This window comes from Podarcis liolepis (assembly GCF_965112155.1).
Source record: "Podarcis liolepis genome assembly, chromosome: 15".
NCBI lineage: Eukaryota > Metazoa > Chordata > Lepidosauria > Squamata > Lacertidae > Podarcis > Podarcis liolepis.
The window spans coordinates 11,063,168-11,079,862 of record NC_139566.1 but is presented as its reverse complement, the minus strand read 5'-3'; the positions used below and the strand labels follow the sequence as shown (position 1 = coordinate 11,079,862).

The following is a 16,695-nucleotide window of genomic DNA, read 5'->3' as shown; positions in this document are numbered from 1 at the left end:
CAGCTATAAAGAGGGATATTACAATATGGCCAGCTGAAGCACCCCAACAACTTACAAGACTGTTTTCATGACACCGATTGGGAGGTGTTCGCCCAACAGGATGTAGAGACTCATATTGAGCAAGTGTTGGACTATATTAGGTTTTGCACTGATAATGTAACACGGAGGCGCCGGATAAAGATCTACCCAAACAGGAAGCCCTGGATGACAAGGGAGGTCCAGGGGTTGCTAAAGGCAAGAAATACTGCTTTCAGAAGTGGAAATAAGTCGCTGTACAGCTTAGCTAGAGCCGATCTAAAGAGAGGTATCCGTGTAGCAAAGGAGGTGTATAGACAGCGGCTGGAGAATCATCTACAAAGTAACAACACCAGGCAGGTGTGGCAAGGTGTACAAGAATTAACAGGGTATAAATCCAAGGACTCCCTGGCAGACGAGGGAGGGGCATCCCTCGCAGAGGATTTGAATGCCTTTTTTGCCCGTTTTGAAGTAACATCTGTAGCAACACCTGCTGAGGCTTTACCAACACCACCACCACTCCCGGTGAAGGCTTTGCCATCACCACCACTATTACCATCATCAGTACAAAGGAATGTAGTAGTCTCTGTGGAAAAAAGATTCTGGACTCTAGCTCCCATCAGCCCCAGCCAGCGTGGCCAGTGGTCAGGGATGATGGGAGTCGGAGTCCAGAAACATCGGGGCGGCCTCAACCCTCTCCTTGACACGTGTCCTTATCAATCAGGGGTCACATAACAGAGGCAAGGATGGAGGAAGCTGGTGCCTTCTAGATGGCGTTGGTGCCATTGGCTAATCGTGAGGGGGTGAGGGGAGGGCACGAGGTTGGGGAAGGGTGTTGAAGGACACCAGGTGCTATTTAGTGTGTGTGTTTGATTAGCTTTTAGGGAGAGAAAACAGGTAAGTTGGTGCATATCTCGCTAAATATTGTTTACTCCAGGAGTAATTATTGTTTACTTCAAAATGACACACCCCAGAAGTAATGGGCTAGCCAGCCCCACATTGCAGGGCTGGTGGGAAGGGAGGGTGGCAGTTGTGGTCCAGCAACTTCTGGAGGGCCACAGCTGCATCATTGCTGTCCCAGACACATGTCCCAACCAGTCAGGGATCACGTAATCACAGTCACAGGGCTGTGGAGGAGGGTTGAGCAGTGTGTGGCTCTCTGTAGACAGATGCCATCTGGTCTCGAAGCCGGAATATGACTGATCGTCACCTCCTGCAAGAAGTCAGGCGAGATCTTTGCAGAGATTTGATTTCGAAACGTTCTCAAAAAGCGCTTGGGCAAGCAGTGGAACCGTCTGCCTACTGATTAGCTTATCTTTATTGCCACTGTAGTGTTGTGGGCCCCTTGATTTCATATGGATACAGGATGTCTTGACCTAGAAAGGGATGCCAGGGGGAGGCCCATTGCCCGCAGAAGGGGTGTGGCAAGAGTGGGTGAGTCAGCGGTGCAAATAAAACTGCCGAGGGTAGGCATGGAGGTAGGCAGGTGGCAGATGAATGGCACGGAGGGCACGGCTGCTAATCTGAAGCAGAGAGAGCGAAGCTTGGCGGGTAGGTTAAAGAGCCATGTGGCGCAACGATTTAAACCAGAGATGGAGAGCTTTTCGCTCTGTGGATGTTGACGGACTACAACTCCCATCGTCCCTGACCGTCGATTGTGCTGGCAGCTGAGAGCTGGAATCAAGCACATCTCGAGGGACGCAGGTTCCCCAGCGTAGCTTGGAAAAGTGGGGGTGTGCGTGAGTTTTTGCCAGTGGAAGCGAGTAAGATGAAAGAGGGGGAGCAGGCTAATTTCTTGCGGAAAAAATAAGAACAGGGCCTGTAACTTTTCATTTCATATCTCCGGTTCTACCAGTGCTAGAATCTCTCTCTTTCTCTCTCTCTCTCTTTCGCTCTCTTTTTAATGCAAGATGGGGATTTGGGGCTTCTGGTTCATTTGGTTCGGGGGGGGGGGGGCTTGGCCTGCGGCTTTTTGCCCCTCCCTGGTGACACCCATGAGGGTGAGCTGTGAGCCAAGATGCTCTAGGTTCAGAGGCCGTCCTGGCTGTAAACTCACTAAGGACGCGATCCCTGCGGCTGTTTCACGGTGTCGGTTGTCTTACGTCAAGACACCCCCTTATAGACTGGGATGCACTTGCGGAATACTTACAGTAATAATGCATTTTTGACAGTAATGTGGTTTATAAGGGTGATAATTATCAATAGTTGTAAGTCAGCTAAGTTCTGGCTAGTATAGGCCAGGGATGTCCAACAGGTAGATTGTGATCTAGTAGATCACTGGACTGTGGTAGATCAATGGCTCTCCCCAAAGAAGCTCAAGAACATATGCCTGATCCCCCCAAAACAGGGCCTTCCTTCTTAAAAAAACCCTCAATCCTGAATCCCTAAAAAACGGGGGTAGATCACTGTGATCTACTCACTGTGTTTAACTGTGAGTAGATCGCAGTTTCTTGGGAGTTGGCCACCCGTGGTATAGACCCACTGAAATGCATGGCTCCAAGGGCTTGTGATGACAGATTTCAGAACGTGTGCTTTGAGCAGAATTAACACAAGCTCAAGGGCAGGACTACTGACTGAAATAATTGGCAGGCTCATTCAGTTCTGGAACACGTAGTACTTTCCTTAACAGATAGGGAACACAGCCCAAGGAGAGCAATTAACATAGTCTTTTCATGCTCAGGTAGCCTCAGTGGCATGAAGAACATTGTTTGGGTTGAGGCTGGTGCACAGACAGTGAGCAGCTGCAGTTATCCATGCCCTGGGAACTTCAGCGCTTGATTACTGCAATGTGTGTTACGTGGGGCTGCCCTTGAAGACAGATGGGGAACTGTAGCTTGCCCAGAATAAGGATGCTATGTTGCTAACTGGATCTGGAGAGGAGAGCCTCTCTTGCTGGTATTGAATCACATGTTCTAAAAGGAAGGAGGGCTTTCCCCCTTCAGGAAGATGCTTTTATGCTCAGGCAAATGCATGCAAATTAAGCTGACCAATCCACGGATCGGCTCAACGCATGCAATTAATCCAGATGAGATTTCTCGTGGCTGGATTATGACTCAGTTGTTTTTGTTCTTGCTGTTATCAATTCATATTGAGTAGTTGAATTCTTTTGCGCCAAAAATTGACCCGAAGCGGTAAAGATGGAAATAGCAAGCTCATTGTAATTAGATATAATAACAGTCACAGAAATATCCATCTGAAGCAGGGTGGATTGGATTTAAATCGGACTCGGAGGCTGAACCTGAGGAATCCCAGCCTGCACAGGAGTCCCCCCCTCCAGAACCAGTTGAGCCGGGGCTGGGGCCTGAGCCTGAAGGGTCCTCACCTGTACTTGATCCTCAGGTGCAGGCACCAGCTGAGTCTGCTCTGGCCCCTGAGGTGATGGAGGACCCATTGCCTGCAGGTGCTCCTCTCCCAGCCCTGTCAGGGGAAGGTGAGGTTGCCTCTGGGTCTGGTAACCCTCCAGCCTCTCCTGAGCTGCAGAGGCTCAGGGCAGAGAGGTGGACGGAACTAAGTTCTCGCAGGAGGAGTGCTCGCCTCCAGGCCAGAAGAGGCGAGTCACCTGTGGACCGGGGCTGCCCTATGCCTCAGGGCAGATAAAAGCCAGCCAGCCCTAGTCCCAAGTTGCAGGAGCAATGTTGTTGGTAGCCAGTTCCTGCCTGCACCCTGACCTGCCAGATCTCCTGACCTCACCCGACTCCCTGCCTTGGACCCGGCTTCAGCTTTGACGGACGGCCTCAATACTGCACCCTTGACCTCGGTCTGGACTCGGACCTCGCCTCACAGAAACCCACGGGACCAGCACAGGGGCAAAAGTGGAACCGGCTGCGTATGGCGCCACCTACTGTTGGCTCCCTGCCTTCCGCTCTCCTAGTCCTAAAGGGCGCTAGCAGCCACCGTGGCGCAATACATATCATGCAGTTTTTGATCTTTGTCTATAATGTCTTCATACACGTTACCTGACCGGAGAACGGCATTGCGAAATTCACAGAGGCATGCCCTGGCTATGTTTCGGCTCGCCCGCAGTTTTCAAAAGTGCAGATTAGGAAGAGCTGCCTTGAATTGCGAGCTGGATTGCATTTCTACGCCACCCGCCTTCCCGCCGCTGGCTCGGAAGGGGTGCGGGTCAAGCTGGTATCTGAAGAAAACAGGAAGCAACTTTAGACTGAGTCAGGCTGCTGTTTTTGTTGTTATGCCGGTTTCCTTTCCATTTCATCACCCACCCTTCGCCCCAAGGACACAGTTCTAATAATATAATAATTTATTCTTTATATCCCGCCCATCTGGCTGGGTCCCCCCAGCCACTCTGGGCGGCTTCCAACAAAACACTAAAATACAATGACCTATTAAACATTAAAAGCTTCCCTAAACAGGGCTGCCTTCAGATGTCTTCTAAAAGTTTGGTAGTTCTGTTTCTCTTTGACATCTGGTGGGAGGGCGTTCCACAGGGTGGGTGCCACTACCAAGAAGGCCCTGTGCCTGGTTCCCTGTAACTTGGCTTCTCGCAGCGAGGGAACCGCCAGAAGGCCCTCGGCGCTGGACCTCAGTGTCCGGGCAGTTGCAGCAATTATAAAAATGCATTAAAAATTAGTTTAAAACAAATTAGAACAAGATGTGCCCTAATCTGTGCTTTCTTCCTAGAAGAAAAGGTGCTGGAACTCCCCGCGAATGGACCTTTGTTCTAGTACAGGTGACTCCCTCTTTACACAGAGGTTCTGTTCCAGGCGCCTACGCACATACATGATACTGCGTGTGGTGATGAGCGGGGAGGCTCCATCTTTATGCCCCAGCCCTGCCTCTCGAGCTCCAAGCAGAAAGGACCAGGACAGCTTTCCCATGTGTCAGCTGTTAGCCGAGAAGCTGTGCTGCCCAGCTGAGGGGTGGCAGTGCTGTGCTCTGGCAAGCTCCAGCTAAAAAACACACACCCCTGATCCAAATATTTGAGTATTTATCTCAGTTGTCAAAGACCCGGGTAAATGGGCGCACCTGCAGCATTTATCACCATACATCGCCCTGCTGCAAACGCAGAAGAGCCCAGACTCACTGGAACCAACTCTGGGTTTGGGGCAACTGTCTAAAATGCTTTGAAAGGTTTTAAAAGTCTCTTCTCCTTGTGTGCAGATGCGAAGAGACATCGCGGTGGGCCTCATTCTCCCTGGTCCGTCCTCGCCCAGCCTTGACACCGTTTGGACTCCAGCGCCACGATGGGGTTCTGCCGAGCCAGACTTCTGGGTTTGCTCTTGCTGCACGTAGCAGTTGGAGTGATGGGTGAGTAAGATGCTGGTGAAGCTGTTTGCGCGCTGGGGAGAAAATCACCAAGGACTTGTGTAGAGTTTGTTATTTGGAGATATTCCCTAAGTTCTGAGAAGTCGGTCAGTTGACAGCCTGAACCAAGAGCCTAGTTGCTGCTGCACAATTTTGACCCTGGAGGCTCTGGAGAGTAAAGCTGTTTCTCATTCCTCTAGTCCAGCAGTTCTCAACTTGTGGGTCCTCAGATGTTGTTGGACTACAACTCCCATCATCCCTGAGCTCTGGCCTTGCTAGCTAGGGGTGGTGGGAGTTGTAGTTCAACAACAACTGGGGACCCACAGGTTGAGCAAGGGCCCAGAATCATTACCTCATGTCTGAAGTGCAGAATGAGGAGTACCTAGAACCAGCTGGGAGCAGTTTTCTGGATGCACAGCTCAAAACAGCTAGATGCTAAGGCCACATTCATTTAAAACACTTTATCACTTTAAACAGTCCTGGCTCCCCCCCCCCCACAGAATTATGGGAGCTGTAGTTTGTCAGGGGTGCTGAGAGTTATTAGGATACACCCATATTCTCCTCCCAGAACTAGAATTCCCAGAGTTCTTTGGGAAGAGGCATTGATGGAGAAACCACTCTGGAATTTGTGAGGCCTCCTGCTGCATTTCCTCACCAATGGCAGAGGCCAAAGTGCGCTTGCCTCTGATTCTGTGGTTCCAGGGCACTATGCCATTTTAAAAAATTAAATACTCTGCAGGAATACAGGCAGAGGGCCTTCTCGGTAGTTGTGCCTGCCCTGTGGAATGTCTTCCTGTCAGATGTAAAGGAAATAAACAAGTATCTGACTTTTAGAAGACACCTGAAGGCATCCCTTTTTAATGTTGGATCTTTTACTGTTTTATAATTGTTGAGAAACCCAGTCAGATGGGCGGCATGTAAATTATTGTTGTTGTTGTTCTTGTTATTATGCGTTTTCTGATTCACACTGCTGACAGGCATTTTGAAACTGGCTAATGAAGGCCACAGTCTGTGTAGTCATTATATTTATAGAATTCTCTTGACTATTTTGGAACTGCATTGCCCGGAGCAGAGCACAGGAACTATTGCAGGTCAACTGTTTCAGAGGACTGGGAACATCAGTATACAACAAGTGGGACCTGTAACTGGATCATGCAGTGTAAACAGGGCCGTTCCTAAAGGCGTGCAGAGCCCCAGGGGTCAGTCACACTGTTTGGGGGTAGCGGCCCGGTATAATGTGTGTACTGTATTTTTCGCTCCATAAGACACACTTTTTTCTTCCTAAAAAGTAAGGGGAAATGTCTGTGCGTCTTAGGGAGCGAATGCATGGTTCCTGGAGCCGAATTGCCCAGGGGCAAAAAGCAGATCATGCTTTTCTTTTTTGAAAGATGGAAGTGGGTGTTGAAACAAAGCCGCTGATCATTTGCTGATCGGGAGCGAGATAAGGGATGCTAGCACTAAAGGAGGCTGCCTGGGAGGGGGGAAGTAAAGACAGCAAACTGGCAAAGAGAGGAGACAGGAAGACTAAAGCAATGAAGAGAGAAATTAGAAGAAAAGGAGGAGCAAAAAACTGCTCCAGCTAAGGAAAAGACACTAAGGCAAACAAGAGGGAAGGGAGTGTTGAAAGGAAGCAGCTGATCAGTAAGGGATCGGGAAAGAGATAAGGGATGCTAGTGATAAAGGAGGCTGCCTAAGAGCAGGGAGGTAAAAGCCCATGGATCCTCAGGATTTTTACATTGGGTCACCCCAAATTCACCATCAGATCACATAGCATGTCCATGGCTACAGCCTGCACCAAAAAAATCACGCACCCACTGATTCGTGGTGCAATGGTGCAAAAACATGGTTACAAAACACGGATCCACATGGATTCTCAGGATTTTTGCATTGGGTCACCCCAATTTCACCATCAGATCACATAGCATGACCAATACGATATATCATTTTGGGTTTTTTTTCCATGCTGAGTCCACTTACAAGGGCTGATTTGTCCTCCTTCCACGTCTTTCCTGGGGGGCCTTGGAGTGAAGATGTGGGTCTTGCTCTGCCCCACCCAACAACTGACCTCTTCCTTATCCCATCCAGGCAGCCGGCCCTGCATCCCAAAGTTCTTTGGCCGGGACTTGATGGTTTGCGTCTGCAACAGCACCTATTGCGACACGCAGGACCCGGTCTCCCTCCCGCCCGCTGGCTACTTCGTCAAGTACGAAAGCAGCAAGTCCACTAGCCGGATGGAGCGCAGCGAAGGGAAATTCCAGGGGAAAACGACCACCCCAGGTACCACTTTTTGTTTGTTTGTTTTCGTTTTCTTTCTCATTTATTGCTTCACGCAAAACTTTACTCTTAATGTACATAAAAATAATTACACAAATGTAGAGGGGAAAATGCCTGTTGTCTTTGTCCATGGAGTTTTCTTGGGAGGGATACTGGAGTGGCTTGGGGGTTCCTGCTCCAGGAGGATCACATTTGGTCAAAACTCTCCACCATGACCTGTCCATCTTGGGTGGCCCTGCACGGCATAGCTCATAGCTTCTCTGAGTTATTCAAGCCCCTTCGCCACGGCAAGGCAGTGCTCCATGAAGGGGTGTATGGAAGTGATGTATGGAAGTGAGAGCTAGACCATAAAGAAGGCTGATCGCTGAAGAATTGATGCTTTTGAATTGTGGTGCTGGAGGAGACTCTTGAGAGTCCCATGGACTGCAAGAAGATCAAACCTCTCCATTCTGAAGGGAATCAGCCCTGAGTGCTCACTGGAAGGACAGATCCTGAAGCTGAGACTCCAATACTTTGGCCACCTCATGAGAAGAGAAGACTTCCTGGAAAAGACCCTGATGTTGGGAAAGATGGAGGGCACAAGGAGAAGGGGACGACAGAGAACGAGATGGTTGGACAGTGTTCTCGAAGCTACGAACATGAGTTTGACCAAACTGCAGGAGGCAGTGGAAGACAGGAGTGCCTGGCGTGCTCTGGTCCATGGGGTCACGAAGAGTCGGACACGACTAAACAACAAAGAAGAGAAAATCTAAAATATTCTATCCTATTTTTTCCTGCATTATTAAATCTCTCTGTATAGTGATTTGTCTTCCCCCAAATTAAGATGACATTGACATGACTCTGGCCCACTTTGCATACAGCCTTGAATATTTGCTTTATGAACAACAGCTGCAGTTTAACATGAGCAAGCAGCATTTGTTGGAACTTCCCTTTCTGGAGAAATGAGCCTGGCTCCCTCCTTTTGGCCGGCAGGTCAAGGCTTCCTTGACCCAAGAGGCTTTGGGGAAGTGACGGCTTTGCGTGAAAGCGCTGGTGACTTTTGGGAGTCCTCTGGGTGTGAGAGAATCAGAGAGTTGGGATGTAAGCTAGCTGTCAAAGCCAGTCCATGACACTGGCCCAGTGATCTCGAGGTTTTTTGACCTTCCAGGTCAAGGGAAGTCATTGTCCTGCTCTGTTCTGCCTTGGTCAGACCACACCGGGAGTCCTGTGTCCAGTTCTGGGCGCCTTAATTTAAGAAGGATATCGACAAGCTGGAAGGTGTGCAGAGGAGGGCAACCAAGATGATCGAGGGTCTGGAAACTAAGCCTTATGAGGAACGGTTGAGGGAATTGGGCATGTTTAGCCTGGTAAAGGGACACGGGTGGCTCTGTGGGTTAAACCACAGAGCCTAGGTCTTGCCGATCAGAAGGTCGGCGGTTCGAATCCCCGTGACGGGGTGAGCTCCCGTTGCTCGGTCCCAGCTCCTGCCAACCTAGCAGTTCAAAAGCACGTCAAAGTGCAAGTAGATAAATAGGTACCGCTCCGGCGGGAAGGTAAACGGCGTTTCCGTGCGCTGCTCTGGTTTTGCCATAAGCGGCTTAGTCCTGCTGGCCACATGACCCAGAAGCTGTACGCCGGCTCCCTCGGCCAATAAAGCGAGATGAGCGCCGCAACCCCAGAGTCGGTCATGACTGGACCTAATGGTCAGGGGTCCCTTTACCTTTACCTTAGCCTGGAGAAGAGGAGACTGAGAGGAGATGATAGCCATCTTCAAATATCTCAAGGGCTGTCTCATGGGAGATGGAGCAAGCTTGTATTCTCCTGCTCTGGACTCTCTCCCTACTAGCCATGACCCCTCTCATTACAACATATATACCCCTAACCAGTCCTGTTTTTCCTGGATGGAACATGCCCTTGACCCAGAATATTGTGCTCCATTCTGGGCACCACAATTTAAGAAGGGTGTTGACAATCCGGAACATGTGCAGAGGAGGGCAACCAAGATGGTTGAGGGTCTGGAAACCAAGCCTTATGAGGAACAGTTGAGGGAACTGCATATGTTTAGCCTGGAAAAGAGGAGACTGAGAGTGGATCTACACACAGGAGATGGGGGTGGGGGAATGCTATCAATAAGTCAGAAATTCAGTAGTCATAACAAATGAAAAAGAAAAACCCTATGTAAAAATCACATAGAAAAATTGTTTGCTCTCTGGTGCCATCTGCTGTTGCATGTTTATAACGCATTCAAAGCGTTGTTTCTTGACTAATGGAGCTGAGTCCAGAGAGTAGATAGGATAAAGGTAAAGGGACCCCTGACCATTAGGTCCAGTTGTGGATGACTGGGGTTGCGGCGCTCATCTCGCTTTATTGGCCGAGGGAGCTGGCGTACAGCTTCCGGGTCATGTGGCCAGCATGACTAAGGCGCTTCTAGAGAACCAGAGCAGCGCATGAAAATGCCGTTTACCTTCCTGCCAGAGCGGTACCTATTTATCTACTTGCACTGTGATGTGCTTTCGAACTGCTAGTTTGGCAGGAGCAGGGACTGAGCAACGGGAGCTCACCCTGTCGTGGGGATTCGAACCGCCGACCTTCTGATTGGCAAGCCCTAGGCTCTGTGGTTTAACCCACAGTGCCACCTGCGTCCCTGTAGATAGGATAGCCATCTTCAAATATCTAAAGGGCTGTCACGTGGAAGATGAAGCAGGCTTGTTTTCTCCTGCTCAGAAGGGTAGCACTTCAACCAATGATTACAGGAAAGGAGATTTCGAGAAAACATCAGGAAGAACTTTCTGACAGCAAGAGCTGTTTGACAGTGGAACAGAGTCCCTCAGGAGGTGATGGACTCTTCTTCCTTGGAGGTTTTCAAGCAGAGGTTAGATGGCCATCTGTCATAGATGCTTTAGTTGAGATTTCTGCATTGGACTAGATTTCCCTGGGGGCTTCCTTCCTAATCTACAATTCTATAAGCCTGGCTAAGCACGAATGTTTTCAAATTCCCTTGGAAAGGTAATAATGATGGCATGCCAGGGAGCCAGTACTGAAAAGACCCTGGTGGATGTCTCACTCCTGCTTCATTACCAAACTTAAAACCATGGAGAGACCTGGTCTGAACAAAGACATTGGATTCTTATCTCATTATACACGACTAAGCCATTTCTCACCTTCTCACCCCTTGCCTTTTCCTGTAAGACCTATTACAGTCGTTAAGAGTCGTCAACAGGCTCATCTCAGCTATTTGCCAATCTCCCATTCCCACCACCCTTCTGAGTAATACCCCTCCCCACCTTCTCACTATATAGAAGGGTCTGGTAACTTCTGTTTCAGTGTATCTGAAGAAGTGTGCATGCACACGAAAGCTCATACCAAGAACTAACTTAGTTGGTCTTTAAGGTGCTACTGGAAGGAATTTTTTTATCCTGCTGAAAGCACACCCTTCTCTCCTTCTGTATTTCTGCCACTCAGCCCTGGTCCTGGTTCTGGAGGTGGCCCAGCGGTACCAAATCATCAAAGGCTTTGGGGGCTCCATCACTGACTCGGTTGGCATAAATGTCTACTCTCTGACACCAAAAACCCAGGACAATCTGCTGCGTTCCTACTTCTCAGATGAAGGTAAGGGCTCAGGGATTGGTGGTTGGAGTGGGTTGGGGCAATCAGCCCTTGGGGAGACCAGGGAAAGGGCTGGATCCATCCAGCAGTGACCAGGTCTTTGGGTTTGAGGCTACATTTTCAACAGTAAGGATCCAGACCTGGTTCCTGGCTCTGAGCTTGGGTGATCAGAGGGGCCGCGGATCCCAGGATGGTGGGCAGAAGTCCATTGAACCAGATTCAGCAACAATTCCCCTAGAACTAGGAACCTCACGCTTTAGAGAGCCAGTGTGGTGTAGTGGTTAAGAGCAGTAGTCTCGTAATCTGGTGAACCGGGTTCGCTTCCCTGCTCCTCCACATGCAGCTGCTGGGTGACCTTGGGCCAGTCACACTTCTCTGAAGTCTCTCAGCCCCACTCACCCCACAGAGTGTTTGTTGTAGGGGAGGAAGGGAAAGGAGAACGTTAGCCGCTTTGAGACTCCTTAAAGGGAGTGAAAGGCGGGATATCAAATCCAAACTCTTCTTCTTCTTCTTTATATTTTTAATAAAAATCTCAAAGCGGTTTACAGCATATTAAATAAATCAAGCAATAAAACAATAGCCGGGCGATGTTTCCCCGGCCTCTTGAGGAGCCTCTTCAGTAGGGCTGGTGAGTCTGGGCTTCACCCCCTAGGCCAGGTGGACAGGGCCTTGCAGGGAGCGGCCTTCACAGCCAGGCAATGTTCCTCCGGCCTCATGAATTGAGACCTTTAGAGGCCCCAAGCACTTCAAAGCTTTTGGTGCCCTCCATAGATATCTAATTCAAAATATAGAAAACAATAAATTGTAGAATAGTTTTTTTTTTATTTTTCAAAACAAAACAGACAGTAAGATGGGGAATAATGTTTGTTTTTTATACTTCCACTTTATATATTTTTAAAAACCTGTTTTTTCTAATTGCAAAGTCTTTGATCGGATCCTTATGTAACACATCTGCTTCTATACTTCTATACTTCTATACTTCTATACATCCAGCCTGCCTTGTTGCATAGTAGTTCTGCTGGAATTTTTTGATACACTCCAGCTGAGAAAATGAATGCTTAGCAGTGCAATCTGTGACCGTTAATGGAAAATTTACATGGTTCCCCCTTTCCCTCGATCCCCTAAGCATGTGCCTATTTTGCTTAATGGTTAATCCAGCCCCGGAGATCAGAGGCTCTGCATGCAGAAGGCTGAGTCCCCAGCATTTCTACTTGGGTAGAAGGGCTGAGAGAGATCCTGGAAGAGTGGCTGCTGATTGGAGTAGACCAGGGAAGCTGTGGTCCTCCAGGTGTTGCGGAACTACAACTCCCATCAGCCCTGCCCATTGGCCATGCTGGCTGGGGGTTGGTGGGAGCTGGAGTCCAGCAGCTTCCAGGAGACCCTCAGTCAGTCAGTTTTATTGCACATAGCCAAAGGCTGCCACAATGTACACAGAATCATTCAACAATTAAAAGAAAATATACTGGATTGATACAAAAAACTTAAAACATTCATATTATCAAGACATTGCCTACTCTAAACAGAGCTTTAAAAGTACCTTAATATACATGTTAAGACGTTAAACAATAAAATTTATAAGCTAAAATTATCACATGGCCACTAATAGATTAAAAAATAATGTTAATTAATACAATGTGCAATTATATTCGGAGTTTGGTGATAAAGATAGAATATACAGGTGAAACTCGGAAAATTTGAATATCGTGGAAAAGCTCATTTATTTCAGTAATTCAACTTAAAAGGTGAAACTAATATATGAGATAGGCTCATGACATGCAAAGCGAGAGGACGAGATGGTTGGACAGTGTTCTCGAAGCTACCAACATGAGTTTGACCAAACTGCGGGAGGCAGTGGAAGACAGGAGTGCCTGGCGTGCTCTGGTCCAGGGGGTCACGAAGAGTCGGACACAACTAAACGACTAAACAACAACAACAACAACTGAAATAAATAAACTTTTCCACGATATTCTAATTTTCCGAGTTTTACCTGTAGCTTGATGCAGCACTCAGCTCGATGGATCGGTGCTCTGACTTGGTATAAGGTGGTCCTTTGTCATGTCTTCTCTCCCTCCACACCTGCAGGAATCGAGTACAACCTGTTGCGCATGCCCATGGCAAGCTGCGACTTCTCCGTGCACCCTTACTCTTACGCCGACTCGCCGTACGACTTTGAGCTGAAGAACTTCAGCTTGGTTCACGAGGACATCAAACTGAAAGTGAGTGGGGCAGCCGCGGAGGTGGCGGGGGTTGGCTGGCAGGGGGTGGCGGCTGCAGCCTTCCTCCCTCGCGGGCAGAGGCCTGTGTCGTTTATCTTGCTTAATTTATATTCTTCTTTGGCGATCCCTCGTAGCCGAGTAAGATTGTCTTCCATAAACACGGTCTTAACAGTGAGTCCACAAGTGACTGTGGAGGCCAGTTCTGGATCCACACGTCCTCCCACAGTGGGGACATAGGTTTCTGGGCGGGAGTTGATCATGGTGAGGGTTTGCCAAGCGTGCCTTCATCTTAGCACGTTGCTCCTTTTCGTTCTGAGTTTGAGCATCTTCAAAGCCCATGACACCTTTGGTAAAGGCTGTTCTCCAATTGGAGCGCTCGCAGGCCAGTGTTTCCCAGTTGTCGGTGTTTATTTAATTTATATCAGGTGCGGGGAACATCTTTGGACCTCCAGGTGTTGCTGAAATTCAACTCTTATTGTCCCTGGGTGTGAAGTCCAGTGGACCACCATCTCCCTCGATGACCTTTATTTTTCAAATATGGCGGCCAATGTCGATAAAAGCAATTCCCTGCTGCCTAGTTTAAACAAACTGGTTATGTTTAACACAGCGAAGTTTGCAGTAAATGCTTCTCAACTCAGGAAAGCCCAAGAGTCCTGTCTGGTGCCCTAAGTTTTCTGCCATTTGTGGATTATAATGTTTTCATCATACGTGCTATATTATGTTTTTGAGACCCGTCCTTTCTTACTTTCTTTGTTTTTCGCTATAACCTGTATTTGGGTTGACCAGTAGAACTTGATGATGATGATGATGATGATGATGATGATATGGCAACATCCCAAAAAATGGTTTTAAAAGGATTTGCTCTAGAATATGCAGAGGCGTCCTTCCGGCCTTGAGCTGTAATCAAACGAGTTGCACCTTTTGAAGGAATAACCAGAGTTTCCGCTCCTTTTGTCTGAAATCTTCCTCACCGGCTCCTTGCTCTCTTTCTACCCACAGATCCCCCTCGTTCACCGTGCCAAGGCTATGTCTAAGAAACCCTTATCCCTTATGGCCAGCCCATGGTCCTCTCCGCTTTGGATGAAAACCAACAATGCGTGGAAAGGGAAGGGGTCCCTCAAAGGGCAGGCGGGAGACCGCTACCACAAGGCGTGGGCCAACTATTTTGTCAGGTAAAATCGGTATTAGCGGAGGGAAGGGACCAAAGATGAGAGAGAGAGCGTGGACAGCGGCGCAGCTAGCCGCTCGGGTGCCTGGTGCGGGGATGTGTCCTGCCGCCAGTGGCAGGGCGATCCGTGACCATGCGGACAGGGCGAGCCTCTCCGCCGCCTCCACCTCAGCTGTAGGGCGGCTGAGGGAGAGGCGGTAGACAGGCGCAAGTCCCACGCTGCCATTTCAGGCAGCGCAGAACCTGCCGACGCCTAAGCCACCACGTCACTCCTAAAAAGTTTCATGAGCCCAATTTTTTAAAAACTCATTTTGTTGTCGTCCGTCCCCCCCTCAGTGATGATACCCGGGGCGGGCTGCACCCCCCCTTCCTCCACCACTGAGCGTGGATTCATGGTGCTGGGCTCTGGGAGACCAGGATTCACATATCCACTGGGAAGGCTTGGCCCAGTTGCTGAGTCTCTCAGTCTGACCGACCTGGTTGTGAGGATGGACGTACGAAGCTGCCTCGTGCTAAGCCAAAGCCCTTGGCTATCTAGTCCAGAGGCTGCCAGCCATGGCATGTGTGCGAGGGCCTTCATTGGCCAGGGGCTGTGAGCTTTCATTTAAACACACACACACACACACACACACACACACACACACACGTCTCTAGGCCTGGCAGAAAGAAAGAAAGAAAGAAAGAAAGAAAGAAAGAAAGAAAGAAAGAACAGCCATGTACTACCCATCTACGTGGACGTGGGTGGCGCTGTGGGTTAAACCACAGAGCCTAGGACTTGCTGATCAGAAAGTTGGCGGTTCGAATCCCCGAGATGGGGTGAGCTCCCGTTGCTCAGTCCCTGCTCCTGCCAACCTAGCAGTTCGAAAGCACGTCAAAGTGCAAGTAGATAAATAGGTACCGCTTTGGTGGGAAGGTAAACTGTGTTTCCGTGCGCTGCTCTGGTTCGCCAGAAGCAGCTTAGTCATGCTGGCCACATGACCTGGAAAAACTCTCTGCGGACAAACGCCGGCTCCCTTGGCCTGTAAAGCAAGATGAGCGCCGCAACCCCAGAGTCGGCCACGACTGGACCTAACGGTCAGGGATCCCTTTACCTTTACCTTACCCATCTATGTAGTTTTTGTGAGTTGGGCCAGCCTGGCTGTCGCCTCCTGTCAGCAATCTTAGCCATTGTGGCTGCTGGCCATTTGCAGCCTTCTCCTTGAATTGGTCGAATCCTCTTTTAAAGCCATCTAGGTTGGTGGCCGGTCACTGCCTGGTGTACCAGCAAGCTCCATCATTTGCCCTGCGTGAATAAGTCCTTTTTTTATATATCTGTCCTCATACCTCCAGCTTTCAACCTTCATTGAATGTCCACAAGTTCTTCTGATAGGAAGGAGGGAGAAAAGCTTTTCTCTGCCCACTTACCCCATGCCAGGTGTAAATTTCATAAACTTCTGTCTTTTCTCCAAATGAAAAGGTCCCAAACAATTGCTTCATCCTCGTTTCCGTTACCCTTTCCCCCCTGAACCTTTTCCAACCCTACAGTATTGTTTCTGAGGCGACCAGAACCGAACACGGCATTCCCAAGGCAGCCACACCACAGATTTATACCTTAGTATGGTTGCTTAGAATTGAAGGTTTCAAGGCAGTCCCGCTTAAAGCAACAAGTATATTCCCCCCGTCCCTCTGCCAGGTTCCTGGATGAGTACGCCAAGCGGAATGTGACCTTCTGGGCGGTGACGGCGGAAAATGAACCTACCGCGGGGCTTCTGGAAAACTACCCCTTCCAGTGTCTGGGCTTCACAGCTGAGCAGCAGCGGGACTTTATTGCTCTGGATCTGGGCCCTGCCCTGGCAAACAGCTCCTACAAGGATATCCGGCTCATAATCCTGGATGACAACCGCATACATTTGCCTAGCTGGGCCAAAGTGGTGAGTACCGCACGGTGTTTTATTTGAACAAAGGAGGTGCCAGTAAGCTCCCTCCCCCATAGCTGTCAACTTATAGATTTGAAAATAAGGGACCAGCAGCCTTGAAAATAAGGGATCAGCAGCCAAAATAAGGGATTTTCAGAGCACAGGTATGTTCGACTTCTGAGCCCCTCCGAGCCAAAGGCAGAAAGCCCAGCCAGCAGCCAAACGAAGCCTCAAGCGGTGGTTCCCACAGCGCAGCAACCCAGCAAAGGGGATGCAGCAA

The 16,695-nt window shown here is 49.2% G+C and overlaps 1 protein-coding gene across 2 annotated transcripts in view; it reads left to right on the top strand.

Moving 5' to 3' along the window:
- The window catches only part of LOC310694496 (lysosomal acid glucosylceramidase-like), a 48,339-nt gene that overhangs the window by 19,869 nt on the left and 11,775 nt on the right, over positions 1-16,695 (top strand). The window contains exons 1-7 of one of the 2 annotated variants that reach the window (XM_083477606.1): positions 1,459-1,566; positions 5,134-5,280; positions 7,363-7,554; positions 10,993-11,139; positions 13,219-13,352; positions 14,352-14,524; positions 16,193-16,430. In XM_083477606.1, coding sequence (XP_083333732.1) covers positions 5,217-5,280; positions 7,363-7,554; positions 10,993-11,139; positions 13,219-13,352; positions 14,352-14,524; positions 16,193-16,430 — 948 coding nt within the window. In that variant the 5' untranslated portion in view covers positions 1,459-1,566; positions 5,134-5,216. Of the gene's footprint in view, positions 1-1,458; positions 1,567-5,133; positions 5,281-7,362; positions 7,555-10,992; positions 11,140-13,218; positions 13,353-14,351; positions 14,525-16,192; positions 16,431-16,695 lie in introns of those variants that run through there. The other variant, XM_083477605.1, reaches the window with a different exon arrangement.